General features: G+C 46.9%; 1 protein-coding gene across 2 annotated transcripts in view; it reads right to left on the bottom strand.

Annotated features, from left to right (window-relative positions):
- The window catches only part of ZXDC (ZXD family zinc finger C), a gene marked incomplete at its 5' end in the record, with an annotated part of 38650 nt that extends 16015 nt beyond the window's left edge, over positions 1-22635 (bottom strand). Inside the window, 8 exons of one of the 2 annotated variants that reach the window (XM_080801164.1) lie at positions 7033-7117; positions 7772-7834; positions 9008-9696; positions 13157-13327; positions 17515-17645; positions 18820-18898; positions 18994-19146; positions 21654-22635. In XM_080801164.1, coding sequence (XP_080657290.1) covers positions 7033-7117; positions 7772-7834; positions 9008-9696; positions 13157-13327; positions 17515-17645; positions 18820-18898; positions 18994-19146; positions 21654-22620 — 2338 coding nt within the window. The remainder of the gene's footprint in view (positions 1-7032; positions 7118-7771; positions 7835-9007; positions 9697-13156; positions 13328-17514; positions 17646-18819; positions 18899-18993; positions 19147-21653) is intronic. The other variant, XM_080801163.1, reaches the window with a different exon arrangement.
- Between the last annotated feature and the right edge of the window lie 1391 nt (positions 22636-24026).

The raw sequence follows: 24026 nt of genomic DNA on the forward strand, positions 1-24026 counted from the left end.
CTCTCAGTCCCAAGTTTTGTCGTCTCCTCTCTTCCTTTATGTCCTGCCCACTTATGAAATCTCCCCCTAATTGTTCTAGAATTTTTGTTGCTACTGCACATGAGCTGTTCTCTCTGCTGCATTTCCTAACTAGCTACTGCTGCCACACAGGACACTGCCAATGGTTATATGTTTATAAGTGGTCACTTCGATGTCTTTGAAGTTCTAAGCAGTTTTCACTTGATTCTATGGGGTCTTCCAATAAGTGGTCAAATCATCTCTTAAGTCACTGTCTCTTCCCTACGAGCTCCTATTTTTCTTGATTTCAATGGCAAGAACATCCAGAGCAACATTAACTGTCAAGGGTTAACCATGATAATAAAAGCAATTCCGGCACGCATGCAGAATGCCTTTGGTAAGCCACCAGTGAGTTATGATGTTGGCTCTTAGTTTGGGCTACGGAATCTTTATTGCATTCCTAATTCTATCAATAATGGATACCAATTTTTTCAATAAATACATAATCTACTGAGAAAATAACATAACCCAAATACCAGACTTCCTACATTAATCACTCGCAAGCTATAGGACTAAACCCCACTTGGTCAGAATATTAAAATATTTTGCCAAATCCTAAGTGTATTTTTGTAAGTCATCAATCTACAGCTCTCCTTTGGGAGGGTATCTCTGTCAGGCTTTGGTGTCAAGATCACAGGGAGTTTCCTCTTTTCTACACAGCCCAGAATACCATTTAATGTACATATTCCACAGAAGAGTAGAATCTGTCTGTATAGCCAGCAGGTAAGCATGAGCCTCTGAAATACTAACTTCATCCGGGGGTTGCTGAACTGCTTATACTTTTATTTCTGAATAATGGTTGATTTTTATTTTTTTTTAAATCGTGCATTCTACTGCAAGTACTCCAATGTATTACCATGTGGTTTGCATGATACTGACTCTCCATTGGATCAGTGGAATTCACCTACGCTTTCTCTTCTCTCTCGGTAAAACCACTCAGACGGAGGTAGACACTAACAGGGAAGGGGCTATATCCACTGAAGGATGTTTTGTTTGGCCCACACAGAACGTTCTTAAATCATGAATAGGTTGCACACTCAAGTGTCAAAATCTGGATCTGACTCCCTTCAGGTTTGTTCTTTTTCCATCCTGAAATAATAGCTATTCCTCTTAGCTTCCTTTTGAGCATTTTAACAGGCAGGCACTCGGGTCATAAACGCGCCTCTGGCTCTGGTGACGTCCCCTGCCTGCATACCTAACAAGGAGAAGCTGACACTGACTGCTTTTAGGCATCTCACCTGTATTATCTCATTTAACCCCCCCAAGAATCCTAAATAGGTGCTTTTATTAACCATTTTACAAAGGAGAAAGCAAGGAGGCTGCTTGCTCAATTCACACTCCATAACTGGACGGTGAGCCAGTTTTTCTGTAACTATCTGTAATCAGCTTTTATTTCTTTACTTAGAGTTTAGTAGGTTCTTTTGTTTTCCAAGTAATTTTTACTTTTTTTTTTTTTTTTAAGATTTTATTTATTTGAGAGGGAGGGAGAGCCAGTGGGAGGACAAGAGCACAAGAGCCGGGGAAGGGAGAAGCAGGCTCTCTGCTGAGCAGGGAGCCCGATGCGGGGCTCCATCTCAGGACCCTGGGATCATGACCTGAGCTGAAGGCAAACTGCTTAACCGACTGAGCCACCCAGGTGCCCCGAATTTTTACTTTCTATTTTATCACGTTATAGTAAAAACATGTACTGTCAGGTTGGGTTTTTCCCCTTTAACACTTTGTTACAGTTTTCCTAATGGCCTAGTTTATTCAGTTTAATTTTGATAAATATCCCATGGTTATGGAGTACAGCTTGTTAAATTTTATTAATCCCACTGTAAACATCCTTCATATCTGTATTTTTTTGTGCTTGATCTGCTAATGAGTTTAATTACCCACTTCCAATATTGCTAGGTTTTCATTTATCTAATTATAGATTTCCACCAGTTTTTACTTTATCCTATTTGATATTACAAGTTTTCATATAAATACTCACATGCCTGGTCACAAATCTTAGTCTTGCTGTTGATTACATGTGAACAGCATCCCAAAATAGGGAAAACCTTCTCTGCCCCAATTGTTTCCTTTGAATTCCACATCTCTAACATTACTATTGACCCCTATTTTTTGTTTTATCTGGTCTTAAATTTTAACCTTCCTAAATATTTCCTTCCAGAGTGTGTCTCTTCTAGACAACGCAGAATTGGGATTTCCCTTTTTCACTTGGTCAAGAAAAAGGGCGGTCGGCAGGATTTGCTGTTTCCTGTGTCTTCCTACCAGTCCCACCTGTGCCCTCCTTGCCCAGTCCTCAGAGACAAGAAAGGTGCACATCTAGTCATAGTCCCGAAGCCGGTTACATTAAAAAAAAAAGTTTGTTTCCCTATCAGATTCGAGAAAGAAAGTTTCTCTTTACTTCTTATGTTGAGAAAATATTCTTGGTTTATTTGGGGCAGGGAAAGCCACAATACTAAAGATAAAGAAACTAGCACAATTTTATTTTCTATACGCAACAGCAACCCAACAGGAATAATCTTGAATTTTAGACATTTTACCTTTATTTTTCAAATCATTCAGACTGCACGTTTTCTAAGGCTCTGCACTTAACTACAGCGACAATAAAATCCCAACCATGTTTAAGTGTCTCAATTCCACTAAGTCCTGTTTCCCTGCAACTTCTCTGTTCTTAGCCTTATTACACAAATAAATCCTTTAATCCTGAAAACCAAAAAGCTCCCAAACCTACATTTCCCCTCCTAAATTTGGTGCCAAAAATAATCACCGGCCAACACCTGACCTGAACTCTTATTAAACGAATATATTTAACTGAAAAGTGCTGATGCAGTAACTGGGCATGTTAAGAAATATAGAATATATGTACTTTATTACCGTTCTAAAACGTAAAATATTCTGAATTAAAAACACAGCCAGCATGCTAATGGACATGAAGATTATTTCCTAGCACTGTCTGCTGTGAGGGCCTAGACACAATGACAGCTGGATAGCAATGAGCAACAGCCACACAGAGCGACCAGATCTTGGTTTCTAACCTTTTTCTAATAAAAGGAATAGCACTCCTTGGGGAAGTGACTGAATCCTGGGCTGGGGCAGGGAACACACAGATGGATGGTGCCAGAAGGTAGGGAAATGCCCCCTAAAACACCATGGCACAAGAATCCAACCGAAAGAGCGCCCAGTGGCCAAAGCTGGAACAATCTGAACAGCAAAATAAACACTGGTAATACTGACTATAGTCTAATATTCCTTATAATAGCCTAAAGGAAAAATACCTTTGAGTCCATACTGACAGAAAGGAATAAATAAATGAGTTACAAGAGACAGCTTTTCCTTACAGAAGTTGTCTAATGAATGCACAAGAATAAGTAGGGGGGATCACCACTAGAACATCACTGTAACAAAATCTACCCTTAAGCCCTGAATTGATGGGAGGTTTAAAGAGAAAAGGGATATTTGCACATGTACATGGGCAGATTAACTTTGCCCAAGGTCACGTCTGGCCTTTGCCCCTGGCTCCTGAGAAGAAATCACCAAGGTCCTTGGAAGGTCCTGCCTGGGAAGTGTGTCTGTTTACCTGGGAGCTCTCAGCTACTCCAGATAGTCTAACAGTGTGACTTAGAATGTAGGTCTTGGGTCACAGTGTCTGCTCGACCTTCAGAGGGGCTGTAGACCAAGTCAGCCGCACGGACAGGCATCCATCTGTGCAACTGAGACCTGATAAATGTCTGGACATGAAGGCTGAGGTGAGCTCCCCTAGCTGGCAATAAAACTCCAGGGAGAGGCCGGTGGGAAGCTTCACACTAGGATCTCACCTGGAACCTGCCCTATGCCTCTCCTCTTCCCTTGGCTGACTTAATTCTAAATCCTTTCACTCCAGTAATCGCTAACTGTGAGTTCTGAGCCCTTCTCAAGAATTAGTGAACCTGAGAGTGGTCTCAGAGACCCTGGAACTTGTAGAAGTTCAGGGTCATCTTGCAGATCCCTGAGATTTGCATACCATCTCAAAGTATCGACCTCAAAATAAATATTTATTCACTGTAAAAGGAAAAAATAGTAACTTCATGATGGACAAACCTGGCAGACAACACCTTAACCCGGTGATAATGGTTAGTATCAGCTGTAATACGTTTATTGCATGGACCCCAATACGACACAGTGCAATGGGTACCTCACTTCAGGCTCCATCACCTCAGCCTAATGAAAAAAGCATCAGGCCCAAACAGAGTAAGGGACCAGCACTCTTCAAATGTATCATGAAGGGCGAGGAAGGCTGAGGAACTGACCCAGACTGCGGGAGACTAAGGACTTGTGACAACCAAGTGCAGCTTGGGACCCCCGACAGGATCAGCAGTGGGGTGCCGGTCAAACTCAGATAGAGTCTGCAGTCCGCTCCCTGGGACTGTGGTGGTGATCACTCCTTAGCTTGGGTAAACACACTATGACTATGGGAGATGGTAATATGAGGGGAGGCTGGGTAAGGGGTTCTACAGCTGGAAAACATGAGTGAGTGACAATATTCATAGAGTATGGCCAGCCAGGGAATCATTTTTTTCTGCAAGTCTGAGATTCTAGTAAAATAAAATGACAAGGGGTGAGGGGGAAATAGAGTTGGCCCCAAAGATTCTGGAAAAGGGATCATTTCTCTATCTCTTGGCTGATGACAAGACTTCACGAGGGCTTTTCAAGAAAATATGTGGGGGGCAAAGATGTAAGCCCTCATAAATACAAGAAAACTCTACTATGTAAACATTTAGAGGTTGGAGATTATTTCCCCTTAAAAAAGTCTATAAAATGTTTAAATCAACGAGTGTATAAAAGTACTCTGACCACCATTGGAGGATGCAAAGAAACCAGTTCATTACTTTGAAAACTGATGAAGAAAAAGGCTCAGACATTTATCCTGACATTCCAGTATGACTGTACCTCCAGGTAAAGAAGAGATGAGAAGCTGCTCTTTACAGAATCCTAGCTAGTAATGAAATGAGAAGTATCTTCTGCAAATCCTCAGGAATTAATAAATCCAGTCATGGTCATCAGTGGCTGCTAACAACACAGGACAGACCGACCACCAGGTGTCACGGACCGCTGGAAGAGCATCCCACCACTGGCAAATGACTTTCATCAACCCCCAATGGCTGACCCATCAGATCAAGCCTCTAGATGCTGATTTACAGGAACCCCAGATGACAGAGGAACCTGTTAAACTAAAAGGGATGCCATCAGCCAAATCTAGACTGGCCAACTTGACAGGACAAGCCACCCGGTTTCTTCCACAAATACATGGGCGAGAAATGGAGAGACCTATACATGTTAAAGACACTGAAGAAACACACCAACCGAGAGTAAGAGGAGACTTACTTGTATTCTGATTTAAGCAGACAATTACAAGAAACATTTACAGCATTTGAAACAACTGAAAATTTGAACACTTGCTAGATATGAAGGAAATACTATTATTTTTTAAAGAAGTGATAATAACATATCACTATGCTTTTTAAGTGACCTTCTTATTAAAAGAAAATACTGAAATATTTATAAAAACAATTAAAAATAAATAAAACCCCCTCTATAGATGATCCCAAAGCAATGCAATCAATGCGACACACACTGTATCCCTGAATGCTCAGTGTTCCTCTTCCTTCAAATGGAGATTACCTATCAGGCTAAAGACAGTTGGCTCCCTTCACGGAATTTGTAGCACGGACTGTGCTGAATTCTTTCACTCTACCTATCTCCTCTCCCCCCCACCCACACCTTCTTTTATTATCTCTCCAAGTGCCATCTGGATACTTCCTGAACTGCCCTGAACCCTTCCCCAGTCACCATGAACACGGACATGAATGACATCCATTATAGGACAGTATCTGCTTAAAGACAACTAATTAACAGAAAATAGGGAGTGAAAGAAGCCATGCTATTACAAACAGAAAGACATAAAACTGAATCGCTAACCCTACATTGTATAATTCATTGTTGTATAATTCACTGTACATTTTCTCTGATTATAGAAATCACTATTCTTTTTTAAAAAACATTTATTATTTCAGAGAGAGCGTGTGCAAGTAAGCACACACATGCGTTTGTGAAAGGAGGGACAGAGAGGGAGAGAGAGAATCTCCAGCAGACTCACTGCTGATTGCAGAGACAGACTCAGGGCTCTATCCCACCGGTGACCCATGAGTTCAGGAGCCGAGCCAAAACCAAGAGTTAAAACACCTAACCAACTGAGTCAACCAGGCACCCTACCCTTTGATACTCTTCAAACAAATTTTAGGTAAAGAGACACATGAAATATGCAGAAAATGATATTAGAAGAAATCACTATTACCTTTACAAAAGATTGCCATAGTTTCTTTAAGCATCACATCCCACTATCCCACCTTCTGGATAAATACTTGAAGCCACAAACCAGCAGGTCTGGTTTGGTCCACTGGTTTTTTTTGTTTGTTTGTTTGTTTTAATTCCAAAAAAACTGTTGACATTTTAAAATGACAAGATTTCAACAGAACTCAGAACTAGGTATCCACAATGCCATGTGCCAGCCAGGGGCTGGCTCCTGGAACCCAGCTACTGGGACAGCTGCAGTCTTGTCCCCAGGCTCTTCCCAGTGCCAAGGTAAGGGGCAGTGGCCAGTTAGTTTCAGGTTCACACCTCTGCTCTTCTGACCCCTGGCCAGTCTATTCTTTGTCCTAGCAGCCTGGTAGGCAGCAGACACTGGAGTCTGCGACCACTAACTTTTGCACAGTCTTTTTTAGATAAATAAAACATGTCCATACTGATGCTGGAAATTTTGCTGATAATTTTTTCTTAATGGATAATTTTTTCTTAGGTTCACATAAAACTAAGGAATTGATAAAGGGCATTTTGAACATAAAAGTAACACAAAGAACACAGAAACACCTATTCTGCCTGTTTCTTCTGTCCTTAATTAAGGCCCAGGGCGACTCAGATCCCTCAGTCCCCCAGCACACACAGCCTCACCTGCGTTGCTCCCAGTTCCTTTCTGCTTTTTTTTCTTGGCTAGTTGAATGGCTCGGGAATCAGTTCTTGCTGAGCCCCCACTTTCCTGAGACCAAAGAAAAGCATGTCAGTCACTCGTTCCAAATAGTAAAGGAAGGGTAGCAAAGAACTATGGAAATGTACTAAGTCTGCCTCCTGAACAGAGTTGAGTCCAATAATCTTTGAGGATCTCCAGCAAAGGTTCACGGAGAATCAAATGTTACATCCAATTACAGTGACAACTAAACAGAATGAGAGTTGGAACAATATACATAATTTTATTATCCAGAGAAGCAAAGTTTATTCCTCCAAAGTCTAAAACATATTAAAATACTTTACACAGAAACTGTTATAAAAGGAGTTACATACTTCTCTGCTGTCTGAAACAAGCAGCCTTCCCTTGGTGGTTCAGGATTAATTAACTGCAGCACTTCTCAACATTTTCCAGAACATGCCACACGACACTTGTACGGCAGACCCAGGAAGACCCTATTTCATATACCCACTACAGAGGCCGCTCTGGTGGCAGGTGCCGGACTCAAAAGTTATATACACCAAAACAAGAACTACATTACTGAATTCAGAAAGTTTATGGAGGGATCCAAACAGTATTCAAATGGGACTTCACTTCTGTAAATTTGTCAATGTTTGATAAGAAAAACAGCTTAATGCTTATCACTACAAAAAGAAAAAGAACATCCCTCAACAGCTTGTGGCATACCTGTAACCCATTCACCACACACCATCTGTGCTCAGAGAATCGAGGCAGCCCAACGTCACACAGCTAGCGAGAAAATGAACAAGGAGTCAGGATCAAGGTCATGGCGGCTCCTCCTGCCTCCACCCACAGTCACAGCTCTGGACACCAAGGTGTCACGGCAGTGACACCAAGGAACTATGGTTTCCCAAGATATCAAGGCCCTCCACACAGGCCCTGCCTCCCCAGTGACCTCTGAGCCTCGGCCACCTCCCCATTCTGGCCCAGTCACCTGGGTGGCTTAGCAACTGCTCTGGCCACCTAAGCAAAGGCTGGCAAGTATGGCTAGGCCACCGACAAGTGAGAGCCATCAGAAATGGTATGACAGACTGTGCTTCTCTCAGACTGAAAGGCTCATGGTAGATGGGTTACCACATCCCTCACAAATGATCTAAATTCAAATTCAAAGGATTTAACTTTTTTTTTAAAATTGTGGTAAAATAAGATTTAACATTTTGAATATAAATATCACCATCAAATTTAACATGTGCCACAAAGAAAAAACCTATTTGATCACTCCCATCTGAGACTGAGGAAATAATCAGACTCTCCCCCAAGAATCTTTAATTAAATTATTTTAAATTAAATTATATTAAATGTATTAACTGACATAAATATAATTAAAGTATATTAACTGCCGAGCCTCAAAATTGGAGAAGTACTCTTAAAACCCTCCAGAAACAAAAGCTCACAAACCACTCCCTTTATTCCTTGTTAATTCTAATTTTTTTTTTTTAATTTTTCTGCATGGTTTTAAAGTTTCCATTAAACCTGATGTCACGATTCCTCTTCCTCTGGCCATTAGTAAGTCTAAGGACCTGTTATTCCATGAAAAGCACAAAGGCAGAACATTTCAACATTACGAAATACCCCATTTTTTTTTTCCAAGAAAAGAAACACATCATCACAGAATCACAGAACTCAAAAGGACCTTAGAAATCATCTAGCCAAACCTCCTCGTTTTAGAAATAAATGAGAACTTAAGGCTCAGACAGGATAAGTGATTTCCTTAAGGTCGTAAAACCTAGTCAGCTCCAGACTCAAGATCAGAGTCCAGAATCCAGACTTGTAGTCCAGGGCTCCGTCTTTTCGCAAACCAGTAAGAAATGTCTGCACATGAACGATTAATCCAGAACATCCTCAAAACTGAGTGTAAGAGAAGCGAGTTATGCGGTGGTGACTGAATAGAGCACTTCATACCAAATAGAAGCTGCCGGTCCCCGCACTGAGCCCCGTGTCTTTCTGAGGACTGTGCTTTTCCGCAGGGCTGCAGAACACCGACCTGGGCGCCCCTCCGCTCCGTTCCTGCTGCCTTACAGTGTCGGGGCTGGGAGGCGAGGCCGGTTCCACTTTGATTGGAGCCAGCAGCTCTGGGCCACCGGTGTCTCCAGGTGGGGGGCTCGGAGAGGTCAGTGTGGAGGTGGTGTCTGCTAAATGACCACCTGAGGTCAAAGCCTGTGGGTCCGGACTCAAGTTCTTCACAGGCAGAGCTACCAAACAGCCTAAAGCTCCTGCATTTACAGTCTGTACGTCATCCATACCGAAGCTGCCTTGTTGAAGAACGGTGGCTGCTGTCCCAAGAACAAGAGGGCTATCCAGGCTTGGAGGAATGTCACTATGGGCCACCAACACCAGTGGGTCCATGGGCCCCAAGGAACTATTATTAGCGGGAAGGTTCCCTCCGAGTGAGGCGCTCACAGAAGTAACATCAATAGTCAGGATGCCAGAGTTCAGTGCCTCGTCTGAGGCCCCCGCCGCACCACCACCATCACCGGGTGCATCAGAGAAGAGCGCTGCCAGGTCTAGGTTGTTCAGCTCACTTTGGCCTGGGCTGCCAAGTTCACTGCTATGGGTAAGAGAACTCGAAGCTCCAAGCTGAGGGAAGAGATCTGAAAGAGAAATGAACACTCCAGTTGTCTTATGCACTTTAGCAGACTCGGAGGTTTTGTTCGTGCTGAGACGTTACGCAGTAAGCAAGCCATCAAGGTAACATCTACTCCTCCTGCCCCTGTCGCCTGGTGCATCGAAGGTGGCCACAGGCTTAAGAAAGGCATTGCTTGATAACCTATGAGGCATTGTAAGTACACTCCCTCAAATCCTTGAGCTCACTGGGATTTCTCCAGACAGAAGATGACCTGAGAGTCTAAATAATACTTCCTAAAGTCACATCAACTTGTAACAGAAAGAGGGAAGAACTGAATCCATGTCTTTCCGACTTCAAATGCTACGCTCGTCCTGCTACACAACAAGTGCCTTCGGAAGCCTGTAAAACCTAACCCAGACCACAAATCTTCAGAAGTCAGACACAAGCTGAACTCCGGCTCCAGGATATTTTTGGAGTCGGCTGGTGTCAGCTCATGTCTCATCAAAATCTATGCCCCACTCCACAACTAGCTGCCATTCCAAAACAAATTTGAGTCATCTGGGGGTGATCAGTGGGTAAAAAAACTGTCCTGTCTGGCATGCTCTGGGATAAATGCCCTGGCTCAAGGTCCAAACCCTACGGACTACAGAGAACTAAGACATCCGCCCCCCAGGCACTCTGGAGTTGTGTCCCCTGGAGCATTTCCTAAGAGGCTCTCCTTCTCCCCACCACTGTATTTCTAAACTCCAACACTCTTTCCTTGATCATCCTGAAGGCAGGGAGTCTATCTGACCAACAATGTCCCTTTAGCACCAGGCACTGGCACCTAGCCCCTAAGCAGCACTTAATGATCACAGAAAAAATAATTCTAGTAAATCCCTCTTTAGTCTTGATTGTTCATTTAGCCTCTGTTGTTGGTCATTTTACTCATCAAATATTTGATTCTCTTGTCATTCAATTAAGTAACTCAAACAGTCAGACTACCCTTGGAGGAATAGTGAGCATTAGCATACTTTTACAGAATTTCACTGAGCAGTGCCTAGCTTAGTCAGTGGAGTACGTGACTCTTCGTCTTGGTTGGGGCTGTGGGTTCAAGTCCACGTTGGGTGTAGAAATTACTTAAAAATAAAATCTTAAAAAATTTCAATGAATATTCAAGTCAGAAATTTATACACCAGTGAACCCAATCAATCATCCCAAATCCTAGGACTCTTTAAGCAGCAAGCAAAGAGGAAGATGGGAGTATAAAATATTTGGGTAAGGGAGCCCAACAGGGCCCTGAAGTTAATCCTTCCCAAGAAATGTGTAGCTGAAGCTTCTAGAACATGCCAGTGCCTGGCCAGAGGGAAAGGCTCTCTCAGTTCTTTGGTTCTATTCCTCCTACACCAACTGTTAATTAATCCCAAACTCATACTTTTTAGTGGTGGACACCACATAAGAGTGCCTACTATAGTTCTAAGGCAAACCTATGAAAGAAATCCATGACAGACCCTTCCAAAATAAATTAATAACTAAATCCCGAATATTATCTTCTTCAGTTGTCATACTACTTCAAAGCTGAAAAATAGTATCGATATATTATTGCTTCTTCACTAAGTATCTCAGTACCAATAAAACAACTTTAAAAAATGGCAGAGATTCAGAAATTAAAAATGGAAAACAGTCTCTTTTTCAAAACCTCCCCAAAATTTCCTTCACTATCTTGAGAATTTCATACGGATAAAAAAATTAGTAATAATAATCTCAGTGCAAACAGACACCAATTTGTTCATAAATTTCCTATTTAGCCTTGAAATCACAGATATCTACTGGACACCTGCTATTGCAAGGCCTGGATATTCAGAAATCATTAAACATTAATTAATACAGCATCTTGACCAAGGTTATAAGCATGACCTCGCTCCAGCACTTCTCAGTATATGGGACCTCAGACAAGTCCCTCTCCTATCCACCTCGGCTTCATGAGGAATGGAGCAGTGAAAATGCCCCTGCCCCAGGATCACTGTGAGGGAACTCCAACACCCGTCCAGGGTCTAGCAGAGCCCCTGGCAGCATCAGTCCACAACAAGGCAGGTTCCCAAGCACCCGTTTCTCACAAGGCTAGCACTGGGACACTACCTAGTTATCCACCCCGACCATGGCAGAGAAGAATGACATCCAAGTCAGTCAATGGCACATTATAAATTCAGAGCCTGGGAAACACAGGCACTACAGAGCCCCTAAGAGGCTCTCACATGGAGACAGAGACTAAGGACACTCGTGTGGAAGGAATGATGCTGTTGCTGAGTTCCAAATGAGAGGGCCGGGTGCACAGTGTCCCATAGTGCTAGCTCAGAGCCAGGAGGGGCGACGGCTAAGTTCTAGAGACAGAAGTAGCAACCCGACCACTGAGGGCCTCTCAAGACCAGCCTACGGCTCCTGACTAAACTCTGTGAGTTGAGGTGACAGCCTCTCATATGAGTCCTCATTAACACCTAGAGTTCAGAAGGGCAGCTTCTTAAATCCCAAGTGAAATGGCAATTACTGTTAGAGCCAAAGGAGTGACGTGACCACATCTATAACAGGATGGGAAGAAGCCAGAGGAAGGAGGTTTCCTTCAGAACACTACACAAATTCTCTTCCATGTTTTAAAGATGAAAAGCCAAAGCTCAAGAACCTGTGCCCTAGCCTAGATCCCACGGCTGGGAAGCAGTTGTGCCCCAAGGCTGCTGCTGCCTGTCACACAGGTGGCAGGGAGGCAGCACACTCAAATGACTCTAAGGCTAGCGAGGGCTTCCCCTGCCAGGAGCAGCAACCCCACCGCGCCCCAGAGAGCAGGATGTTGTGAGCTCCAGGGCAGAGGCAGTGCATGGCTGCCCACATCCCTCAACAGTCTGCCCATAGGGCTGTGCGTGCAGTTCGAAAGGTAGACCATCATCCCATGTCACCATGCAGCCAGATGACCAGGCCTTCGTTTGCCCAGAATCCCTGCTCCAGACTACTGCTGTGGTTCCCCCACCCCTCTCCCCTACCCAGGTCCTCAAGACCCGCCCCCTGCTCACAAGGTGAACCACCACTCTGCACAACCAGACAGAGAGGGGTGAAGACAGAAACAAGGGAGGGGTAGGCTCAGAATCCAGGACAAAGGTCACAGAGGGAGACAGACTTAGGAGACACATGCTAGGAAAAGCCAACCAAGAAAAACACTGAAAATAAATAAACAAATAAATAAATAACTGAATGCTCCTGGAGGGAAGCACTTCAGAGGTGAGGGATTAGGGTCAGAGGCAAAAAGTGGCAGAAGACAGTCCAAAAGATGACACTAGGCTTGGCAGCCATGGTTTATGGGCCAGTAAGACTTCGTTGTGCTCAATTAATTGATTAAATTAACCAGACAACTTCTGAAGGGGGCGGAGGAAGGAAGGAAGGACACGCTTTAGCTTCTCTAACACATGTCAAGCAGACACATCTCTGCAGTGCCCTAAGAGAGAAGTAAACAAGCAGACCTGGGCGCCGGCTATGCTGCCGGACCACATGGGCCTTCATGCTGTGCTTGGAGGTGAAGAGTCTGTTACAGCTGGACACTGGGCAACGGCTCTTCGGAGCACCCACGTCCTGCAGGTGTTTCTTGGAGTGAATGTAGAGGCTGCTACGGGCAGAGAACCTGGCACAGCACCCTGGAACGAGAACAAATGAGTGGTAAACCTGAGGATCCCCAAGGAACCAGTGCTGACATTTCCTCCCATTGGAATCATAAGACAATGCATGCCATGCTCTGGCCACTGACCAGGGACAGACACATAGCCCTTAGGGCAACATCACAAATGTGGGGCCAAGGCACGGTGCAGGTTATGCCAGCTAGAAGCAATCAAGGCCTAAAAGACTCAGAAATAAACTTTGACATCCCTCTGCCTACTGCCTAAAAGAATTTAGATGGAGGACAGACTCCAGGAAAAAAGCTAACACCACAGATAACTATGTTATGATATGAACTAGGTATGGGGGACAGGGAGGACCTAGCAAGGCCTGTTTTAGCAAAGTCTGCTCTGTGTCACATTGTTTCTATGAGCCCAGGAAACACTTGTTCACCATTTACTCATTTCCATTTTCCTGTAAAATGCTTTCCTTCCCTCTGAAAGTCCCAGGTCCCTATCCACCCTTCTCTTTAGCTCAGGATGACATACATAATTCATTTTACCTGTCTCTGAATATCATGTCTGTGTGGGTTTTCCATACATATAAAATTAAATTTTATTTTCCAGGGGTGCCTGGGTGGCTCAGTCATTGAGCATCTGCCTTCGGCTCAGGTCATGATCCCAGGGTCCCGGGATTGAGCCCTGCATTGGACTCCCTGCTCAGCAGGAAATCTGCTCCTCCCTCTCCCACTCCCCTGCTTCTATTCCCTCTCTCCCTGTCTCTCCCTCCCTGTCAAATAAATAAATAAAATATTTAAAATAAATAAATGATTAAATAAACCTTATTTTCTGTTAATCTGTCTCACATCAATTTAATTTAGTCCAGTGAGAACAATATTGAAGGGTAGAAAAAAATTCTTCCCCCACAAAACAAGGAATTAAATTTGAAAGCAAACTCCATTTAAAAGAAGACAGGAGGGGGCGCCTGGGTGGCTCAGTGGGTTAAGCCTCTGCCTTAGGCTCAGGTCATGATCTCAGGGTCCTCGGATAGAGCCCCACGTCAGGCTCTCTGCTCAGCAGGGAGCCTGCTTCCCTTCCTCTCTCTGCCTGCCTCTCTGCCTACTTGTAATCTCTGTCTGTCAAATGGATAAATAAAATCTTTAAAAATAAATAAATAAATAAAAGGAGATAGGAAGTTCCCCATCAGTTGTGTAGAAGACACATAACCTTGACAAGTTAACGCTGGGCCTGTTTCTTCACCCACTACACAAGGCTGCTGGACAAAGTAAGTTAAATTCAGTGTTAAACAACTCCTTAAAAGTTCAATTACTAAAAATGTGTACCAATTACCTGTACTTAGCTACTACTAAAAAACTGGAACCCTATGACATTTAGAGTTTGGAAACTATCTCAAAATACCACCAAAGCCAATTCTTCTCATTTTACTACTGAGAAACTGAGGCCCAAAGGGACCAAGCAAATGACCCTAAATCAGAAGCACAAGTGGAGTCTGGAGGTGGAGTAGTCTTGCTGATTACTCAACAGCTTAACCAGAATCAGTAAGACCACCGACCTGCGCACGTGTGTCAGAGGGAAAACAAGACAAATTACAAAGTATCACCACGTTCCTCTTGGCCTAATCTCCCGCTCTTGGAGCTCTGTATCACAGGACAAGCAGAGGGAAGCAGGTCTAGGTACCTACAAGCTTGTGACCTGGTAGGGATGTGAAAACCAGCTGTCTTAAAAAAGGGCAAAATAAACCAGTGCTAATGCCATGGAGTGTTCTAGAAGCAGAAGAAACAGTGTACCTCTTGAGAAGAGAGAAAAAAGGTTTCAAGAGGTAGGTAGCATTTGAGGTGACTGGGTCTTGACAAATAGTAGGGGCCACACAGCAGAGCAGGAAGGTGTACAGGCTGAGCAACTGCCACCCAAGGCATGGAGGCCACCAAGCAGGGTGGGCAGAGCCTGCACTCTGGAGCAACTCTACTTCAGACCCTACTGGCCACGTGGCCTTATTTATTCTTTCTGGGTCTCCTTTTCCTTTTCTGTAAAGTGGGAATGACACACGCCTCAGAGGGGTTATGAACACTATAGGGTAAACAATTCCAACCTACAGAATGCTCGCACAGTACCCAAGAAAGTAGAACGAGCATCACTGCACTTGTGGAAGCTTCTTGGGATGGCGAGGTGGAGCTGCTGGAGTCTAGGGCCTGGGGGAGGCCTATTTTAGGAAAAGAGGCTATGAAGACAGAATACAGCCAGATGACTAAGGGTTTTGGCTGCCTCTGAGAGGAGTTCTGAACTTACTTCACTTTCAAACAAAGCTTCCAGCTTGTTTCCAGGTCAGGCTCAGGAGAGAACATTTGGAAAACACACAAGAGGACAGATACCTCCAGGTTCACCCCTAGATGCACCGTCTACAATGTGTCCCTTGCTCCACATGGTGCCCAGGGGTTCTCTATACCTGCAATGTCCCTCAGCCCCGTTTCCAGCTGGGACACCTCCACACACACTTAAGGAGGCACAGCACTGAGCAGAGGTGCTGAAAACGCTTCTTACCAAACTGCTTTGCCAAGGACAGGAATCAACCACAACAGGGATGTCTGCCACACTTGTTAGCAGTGGTTTCCATTTTTAAAAATATTTGTTAACTCGACAGAGAACAAAATATATTTCATTTTCACTTGTACATCCTCTGATGGCCAGGAATGTGACTGCTTTTCCTGTGTGGTTTCATGACCACTTCAAAGATGAGGGAAAGAGGCAAAGAGTGCTTGAGCCACTTGTCAGAGGTTACAGAGTGACTTAAGTGGCAGGGTTGGGAATGGGGTCCAGGAAGCCTCAAGCCTTCAGTCACCACACTCTACCTCCCCTCTTCAGCATACACCAATCCTTGAGCCCCGCATCCACTTCCACGGCTTAGCTCATCCTCATGTGCACCAGCCTCACTCCCAGCCCACCTCCTCACTGAGCCCAACAAGCAGTACATCCCTGCCTCCTGAGCATCTGAACTTGGAAAGCCTGCGGGCACCTAAAATGCAGCACATCCTCTTCTTCCAACCACCAGCCCTGTGTGCCCACCTCAAGTGAGATACTGGCCCTAACTACTGCTTCACCCAAAACCCCTACTCCCAAATCTATCACCAAGCGCTACTGGCACACTGTCCAATTCCTTTCTCTCACCTGTGCATTCTCTCCCTTCCCACTGCCAAGCCCCAGTGCAGGCACAAGCCATCTCCCCAGGAAACCAGACTGAGCCCTAAACTCAGTCATGGTCCCATCACACTCCTGCCCTGAACACCCAGCCTGCTGCTGTCACCATTCTGGGAGATGCCCCTACACTGGCCTCTTCTGCCTCCTCTAACCCTGGTGAGCTCCGCCTCCTTTTTCTGCCAACTGGGAGACCACTCCCATGCCCCCATGCTCTAGAAGCAGCCTGGGTGACCTCTGTGTCCCCACAGCACCCTATAGGCACTGGTCGACCTGGTGTGCCCCAACTGGAGCTCTGATGACAGAAGGAACTGTCTTGGTTAAACAACCTATATTACCTTCATGACATTCTAGGAACTGGTCTTGGCTTCAAATTGGTCTTTATTATCCCTTTTCCGGATAAGGAAATTAATGCCCAGAGAAGCTGGCCTGAGTTCATCACCTGAGGGAAGGGGAAGCCAGGAAGGAGACTCACAAGCACACACTGACCTGCTCTGCCCTCCCACACACCTGCAGCAACTACAGTAGGCCAGCACACACAAGCCATGGAGCACACTTCTGCCCACGAATCGTGCCTTCGCTGTGCAGAGAAAAAAAACATCTGAGTGCCCTTTTCAAAAAGCTAGCCTAACTTGACTGCTGTCCAGTCATAGCATGCACAGATAGCTTTGATTTACTGAATCCGTGACAGGTGCCAGATGCCAAAACAAGCCTTTTCAACAGGTCATTTCACCTACTCCTCACAACCACCAAATGAAACAGGTAATAACTAGAGCCACAAATCTAGGGAGTGCACTTCAGAGCCAAGAGTCAGACCAGGTCTGATTCTGAAATCAGTTCTTTTCGATATACTACTCCCAAGATAAAACAACTAACTAAAAACCGGCCAATTAAATCTAATGCTGCAATGTACACTCACCTTGCCTTGAAGCAAATAAAACTTACCTTTAAACGACTTAAACTTACAACAACGCAGTCACATACTAGTTTACAGCTCGAAGTAATCTATTAAAATCTACCTTCCACGGGACACTCGAATGGCTTTGTGCCCAGGTGGGTGATGCTATGGCCTTTCAGGTGCTCTGCTCTGGTGAATGACTTCCCACAGCCTTCAACAGGGCAAGTAAACCTCCGGTCGTCATCGTGTTTCCTGCCAGAAGAGAAAAACAGTGATTTTTCACTCACACAACCCGGAGACACCAAACCTCAGAAGTGATTCTTTGTTTAAGATTCTGCAAATTACAAAGTCTTAGCATTTAAAGAAAACGATCAGCACATTTCAGAAAATCTTAATTCTTTCTAACCCATGTGGACAGGTTTGCAATTTAGCTAATCCTGCAATTAGAAATTCTACTTTAATGACAAGGTTGACTCAAAAGTCAGACATGACAATTAGTGCTGCTTCAATCTATGAACAAATGTCTGCGTATTGACGAAACTACTTCCAATGTTTAGAGATTCTGCTAACAAACAAGGTTTCCAAGCTGCAGAGAGCAAAGAAAAGCATGCAAAGAAAATCAATGGCAATGCTAAAAGGACCCCCTCAAGTTCATGCACAAATACAGTCCTTTTCTAGTAATGTTGTTATACTTAAAACCCCTCAAATCCCCAGCTGTGCAAGCATGGACAAACCACCCAACCTCTCTGTCCCAATGCAAACCAGGAGACTAAGAACATCAAAGTCTGAAGTAAGAACATCAAAGCCATAGTCATTGTGACGGTTAAAGGAAAGAGATTAAAGGTAAGATGCTGACCAACACCTGCACATAGACAAAGCCCTCCAAGGACATCGCTACCAGTGTGGAAAGTTTATAATGACACCAGGAAAGCTGCTTCCACAATGTTAACCTTTTTTAAATATTGGATTTTGTATAAAGTACATAAATTACATTTAAAAACAAGTATAACACGGGCGCCTGGGTGGCTCAGTGGGTTAAGCCGCTGCCTTCGGCTCGGGTCATGATCTCAGGGTCCTGGGATCGAGTCCCACATCGGGCTCTCTGCTCAACAGAGAGCCTGCTTCCCTCTCTCTCTCTCTGCCTGCCTCTCTGTCTACTGTGATCTCTGTCGAATAAATAAATAAAAATCTTAAAAAAATAAAAATAAAATAAAAACAAGTATAACACAGAAAAACTGACATTAGGTGACCAGATTCTGCGTGGTTTTCTTTTTTACAGCTTTCTGAACTTTCCAAACTATCTACAATGGGCTCCTTTTCTTATAACATAAAAAAATCGACAGATATTTAATCCACAGGCTTCTGCCACTGACAAACAACTCACTCATTTTCTATATGGGTAATTCAAGTGAAACGTAAAGATTACCTTTTGTGTCGCAGGAGTTTAGACATGCTGGTAAAGGTCCAGCCACAACTGTCAGAGTCACAAATAAAAGGTCTTTCACCTTAGAAAACAAAAAAATTATGCCATATAATCATAAATGCAAGCTACCACAAAGGCAAATCTTAGGTACAAATGCTGTATTCTCCAGCTCATTACCTGTATGACTTCTCAGGTGAATTTTCAGGCGACAAGCTTTGTCATATTGTTTGCTGCACCCAGGAAAGGAGCAAGAAAAGAGTTCTTGTTCCCTGAAGTGAGCTCGGTTATGGGAAAACAGAGCACTCACTGTGATGAATGTCTTCTCGCAGCCTGAACAAAGAAAACACAAACCCTGCTCACTGGTGTGACAAAAATCACATACCACAGCTAAACTAGTCACCGCTCCAGGACACCATGCACACTGAAGCAAACAAGAAAGAAAATGAGATAGAAGCAGCTCCAGAAAGTTACAACCACTGTTATAACCATTGACAACGGTCTTTGTAATAGTGGCTAAGGGCAGCCAGCAAGCACAGGCAGGCCACCTGCTGCGCTATGACTTAGCTATGAGGGCGTGATCAAGGAAAAGTCCTCCAATCACAGCCACATGCTTCCCGTTTCCACAGCACAGACCTTTCTTACATTTTGTGAACTCAAATGTCAATGCTGTCTGTGTGAGGCCAAGGAAAACCCAACAAGAGATATTAGATACTAAGGAACAAGGATTCTGTCTGGGAGGGTTGAACCTGGAAGGGCCACAAACCATTGTTCTGAGACTTCTCATTCGCCCCCGCACATGACGCTGTGTCCTCCGCAATTACAAATGTCCTCTTCGACAACCTCTGCAAAGGGCAGCAGCCCCCACTGTCACCTGGCTTCTCCTTTTCCTTTTGCTTATCTCACAAGATTCCCTGCTGTCAAAGGAGGCTCCCAGAGTCATCATTCACATGGCCTCTTCCTTCACTCCCATCTTCAACCCCACTTCAGAAAGGAACCTACCTCAGCCATCCCCAAACTTTCCACATCAATAGCTCTCCTCTGACAAAAACGTTCAGTGTTTAAATAGAGTAGAAAATACCAGGTTGCAAGATTCCTATCTTTGTGGCAGCTCTTCCTAGAACCTGTAACATGCTACCATCGTGCCTATAAACCACCAAGCAGATACACGCTGCACATCACCGCCTCAAAGCACTGAGCCCCAGGAACCCTACTTTCCCTAGCAACACTCAACCGGGAAACACTCCTCTTCCTAAATGCCCCCAAATCATCGTGCTCCTCCTCTTTGGCATAAATCTGCTCTCCCCTCCCACCCCCCTCATTCCCTGTTTTGGGCTTTGGTGCAGTCACACACTCCAAGAGGTAAACCTCTCTGCCTTACCAAGAACCACCCTCCCTGCAATCAACAATCAAGCCCTTTGATCCTGCCTCTGTAATCTTTCCTACAGGAAGCCCCTCACCATTCCCAATGCCTCAGCAAACTCAGGTGTAGAACATTTAATGAGGCTTCACAGTTCCCTCCCCTGAACCCACCCATGTAGAACACCTCTGATCATCCAACCCAAAACTCTCAGGAGGATTTCATACCCTAAAGCAAGCTAAATCCCTCATCTTCCTAGTATTACACTTGAAATGATGCTCTCTCTTAGTACACTTTACTCAGGAGCAGTCTATAAGCCAGATTTACAGAGTATAATTTAGAAAGGTTCTGAAACGGTCTAAACCTATATTCTCCACAAAAGGGGTGCACAAGCCCGTCCACAAGCATATGGGGGGAAAAGAAACTAGAACCTATTAATGTGTTTTTCATTTCACCCTTTCAAAATCCCTCTAATTTAAGTACATTTTCTAACAAACACATTACTATGAGAGCACTGCACATATATAATGCATCAATACACATGAAAGGCACCCGCTAGGCACATAGTTGAGGTTCTGTTTTAACGAAGAGGATGGAGAAAGTCCCTCGCCCTCTACTGGGCCCTCCCACACTCTCCCAACTTCACTCCCCACCCCACAGCACCATCACAGCCCGCATTCCCTGCCTTGGCTTTGCAGTGTCACCCACCAGCACTGCCCTCCACACCAGCTCACGCAAGCCACCTCCTCGCCAGGTAGGAATCTTCTCTTCCTCCTGGGGAGGCACACTCTCCCTCTTAGAGCATGTAAATCTGCCTCTTCTGGTGGAGTTCACGGTTTTGGACCCTGCATTCCCTCCTACTGCAGGCAATGACAGAGGGGGAAGAACACTTCCCTGGATTTTATCCACATTACTGGGCCTCAGACTCTTCATCTGTAAAATGATAATTTTTAGAACTTCCCAAAACTGTGAAGTCCAAAGAAGATAAAAGCATAAAAGGCCAGAAAACTGCACTGCACCACACACCTGTGACTACCCCCTGTGGGCCTTAGGGCGTTCCACCTGGCCAGACTCATCTGTGCGACCTAAGTATCTGATACCTGAATTTCTAACTGATGAAACCCCCAAGAAAACAGACACCTGACTCCTAAAACAAATCTCCAGTAAGATGCTTTATCACCTTCATTAACCTGAAGCACCTTAAGAGACACCTGTTGCCTCCACCGTGGGGAAACTAGTGCTTCCTTTGTCGAGATCCCCACAGCAACGCAGGGCTGAGGTGTCAAACCCAAATCACCTGGAACATAAACACCAGAGTGCTCCGTCCCCGCCCCTCACTCTTGGCCCACGGAACTTAAATCCTGCCCAGATGAACAGCCGGAGGCAGGGCGACACCGCGCCCAGGGCGGGCGGCTGAATTTGGACCTGGGGCCCCGGGAGCCCCCCGAAGCCCGCCCGCAGGCCCGTGGCGCGCGGTTACCGGGAAAGTCACACTTGTAGGGCCTCTCCGGCTCGAAGTGGCTGCGCTGGTGGGAGCTGAGTTTGGCGTGCGTGGGAAAGCGCTCGGAGCACACCTCGCACTTGAACAAGTTCTCCTGCTCGTGGCCCTTCATGTGCGCCTTGAGGTTGTACACGGTGGTAAACTTCTTGCCGCAGCCGCCCACCGGGCAGCCGAAGGGCCGAAGCTTGTCGTGCGACTGCAGGTGCCGCTTGAGCTTGTAGGAGGTAGTGAAGGCCCAGCCGCAGCCGTCCAGCGGGCACTTGAAGGGCCGTCGGCCCTGGCTGCTGCCGTGCGTCAGCAGGTGCACCTTGAGCTGGTGCTTCTTGGCGAAGGAGAGCGCGCACTGCGGCTCGGGACAGCGGTAGCCCGGGGCACCCGAGCCGGGACCCTGGGGACCCCGGCGGCCCTCGGCCGGGCTCGCGGCCTCCTCGCCCGGCGGTGCGGGCGGGCCTCGGGGAGGCTGGCCCGGCTGCGGCGGCGCGGCGGCCAGCGTGAAGACGCCGTGATCGAAGCGCACCAGCAGGTCCTGGCTGTTAATGGTGACGGTGCCCGCGAGAGCCGCGCCGGACCCGGGGGCGGCGGCTGCGCCGCTGGGGCCCGGCTCGGAGTGGGTGACGGGGCTCGCGCCAGCGCCGGGCCCCACCTCCCGCCGCCCGGGGTCCTCGGCCGCACCGCCGCGCGCCACTTCCAGCAGCACCACGAAAGAGTCGCCACTGTCCTCGGGGGGCGAGGGGCTCGGCTCCGGGCCCGCCGCCGCCGCCCGGGCCTCCCCGCGCAGCGGCCCCGGCCCGCCATCTTCGGGGCCCCGCAGCAGGAGCAGGCGGCGGCGCGCGGGGCCCGGGCTGGGCGGTGGCCCCGGGCCTCGGCGGAGTCGGCCGGGGCCGCCGCCGCCGCCATGTTGGGCTCCGCGCGCGGTCGGGGCGGCGAGCAGCTTCGGAAGGTCCATCTTGGGCCCAGCCGCGGCGTCCCAGCCGCCGCCTTGGAGGAAGCGCGCTCCGCCCCGCCCAGCCGTGCGCGACGCCGTGCGGCCGCCGCGACGGGTCGACACCAAAGCCCGGCGCGGAGCACGGCCGGACTCCGGCCCGGAGCTGCGCGTGCGCGTGAGCCGCGGGGCGCCGCGCGGGGCCTGCCGGGCCAGGGGTGGTCGGCGCCGCCCGGACGCGGTCCCGCGGGTCCCGCTCGCCGCCGAGCCTGGGGGTTTGGGCGAGCCCCGACCTTGCAGCCGCATCCTGACTCCCTGCGTGGGGAACGGCGCTCGCCGGACTCCACAGTCGTGTCTTCCGTTCGGGTGGTGGGTTAGTAACAGCCGCCAACTGTCCTCACACTCGCGAGTGTGCGGAAACCGAGGCGCAGCCGGCAGGAGTCCCTTGCCCGAGGTCACCCAGCTGGGAACGGGGAGAGGCAGGATTCGGGCGTCGGGCGGGCTCCCGGAACTGCGAGCAGCGCAGCCGCCGCTGGCCTTTGGCTCACAGACCTTGGCGCGAACTGCCCCCAGATCCGCCCCCGCCGCCCCTCCACGGGGACCCCTGCCCGTGCTCCCAACTTCTGTCCTCTCGGACTCCGCACTGGCCCACCCCGCCTTAGCCCTTACTCATGCTGCCGAGCTCCCCACCCGCCAGCTCAACCCAGCTTCAGTCTGCGGCCCCTCTGCTTGGCCTCGCGTCACCGCCCTCCGGACCCGAGCCCCTCGTTCAAGCCTAGCTTCGTGGGAAAGTAACACCGCAGCTGAGCCGCAGCCTCCGCCGCGCCTCCACCCAGTCTAGTCTCAATAGGGCCGACTTTTGTGATCTTCCAAAAGTACGAATCAGTCGTGCCCCAGTCTTCGGGACACTCCATTGCTCTTACGGCCTAGGAAGTCCCCCCCACATTTCTCACCACTTCGCCCCTCACCCTACAATCCCAAGGCTCCCCTCTCTCTTTCCATTTCCTCCAGCAAGCCGAGCTAGTTCTGCGGGACCACACCCGTGGTCTCTGCTCTGGGAAGACTGGCCTTCTGATGAGGTACACCCTCACCCAGCCCCTTATTCTCCACCCCCCAATTGTTAGTTCTTATAGCTCTCAACTGCTATTGTTTTATTTGCCCCTTTCCTGGACAATCCCCCTCTAGAATGTAGACTCATTTAGGACAGGAACTGTGTTGGTCTCGTTCACAGCTGTAGGCTCAGAGGCTAGTAGCAGAGACTCTCAGTAAATATTTATTGATGAATGCTGTACTGGTAAAAGTTCTTAATAAGATACATAAATATTGTTGAAACGAATAAGAAATATCATATTATATATGAAATGTGAATTTATGCCCCCAAATACATTGTTCATCAGGAAAGAATAATCTTTTCAACAAATGATTCTGGG

This window comes from Martes martes (genome assembly GCF_963455335.1).
Source record: "Martes martes genome assembly, chromosome: 1".
NCBI classification, from domain to species: Eukaryota; Metazoa; Chordata; class Mammalia; order Carnivora; family Mustelidae; genus Martes; species Martes martes.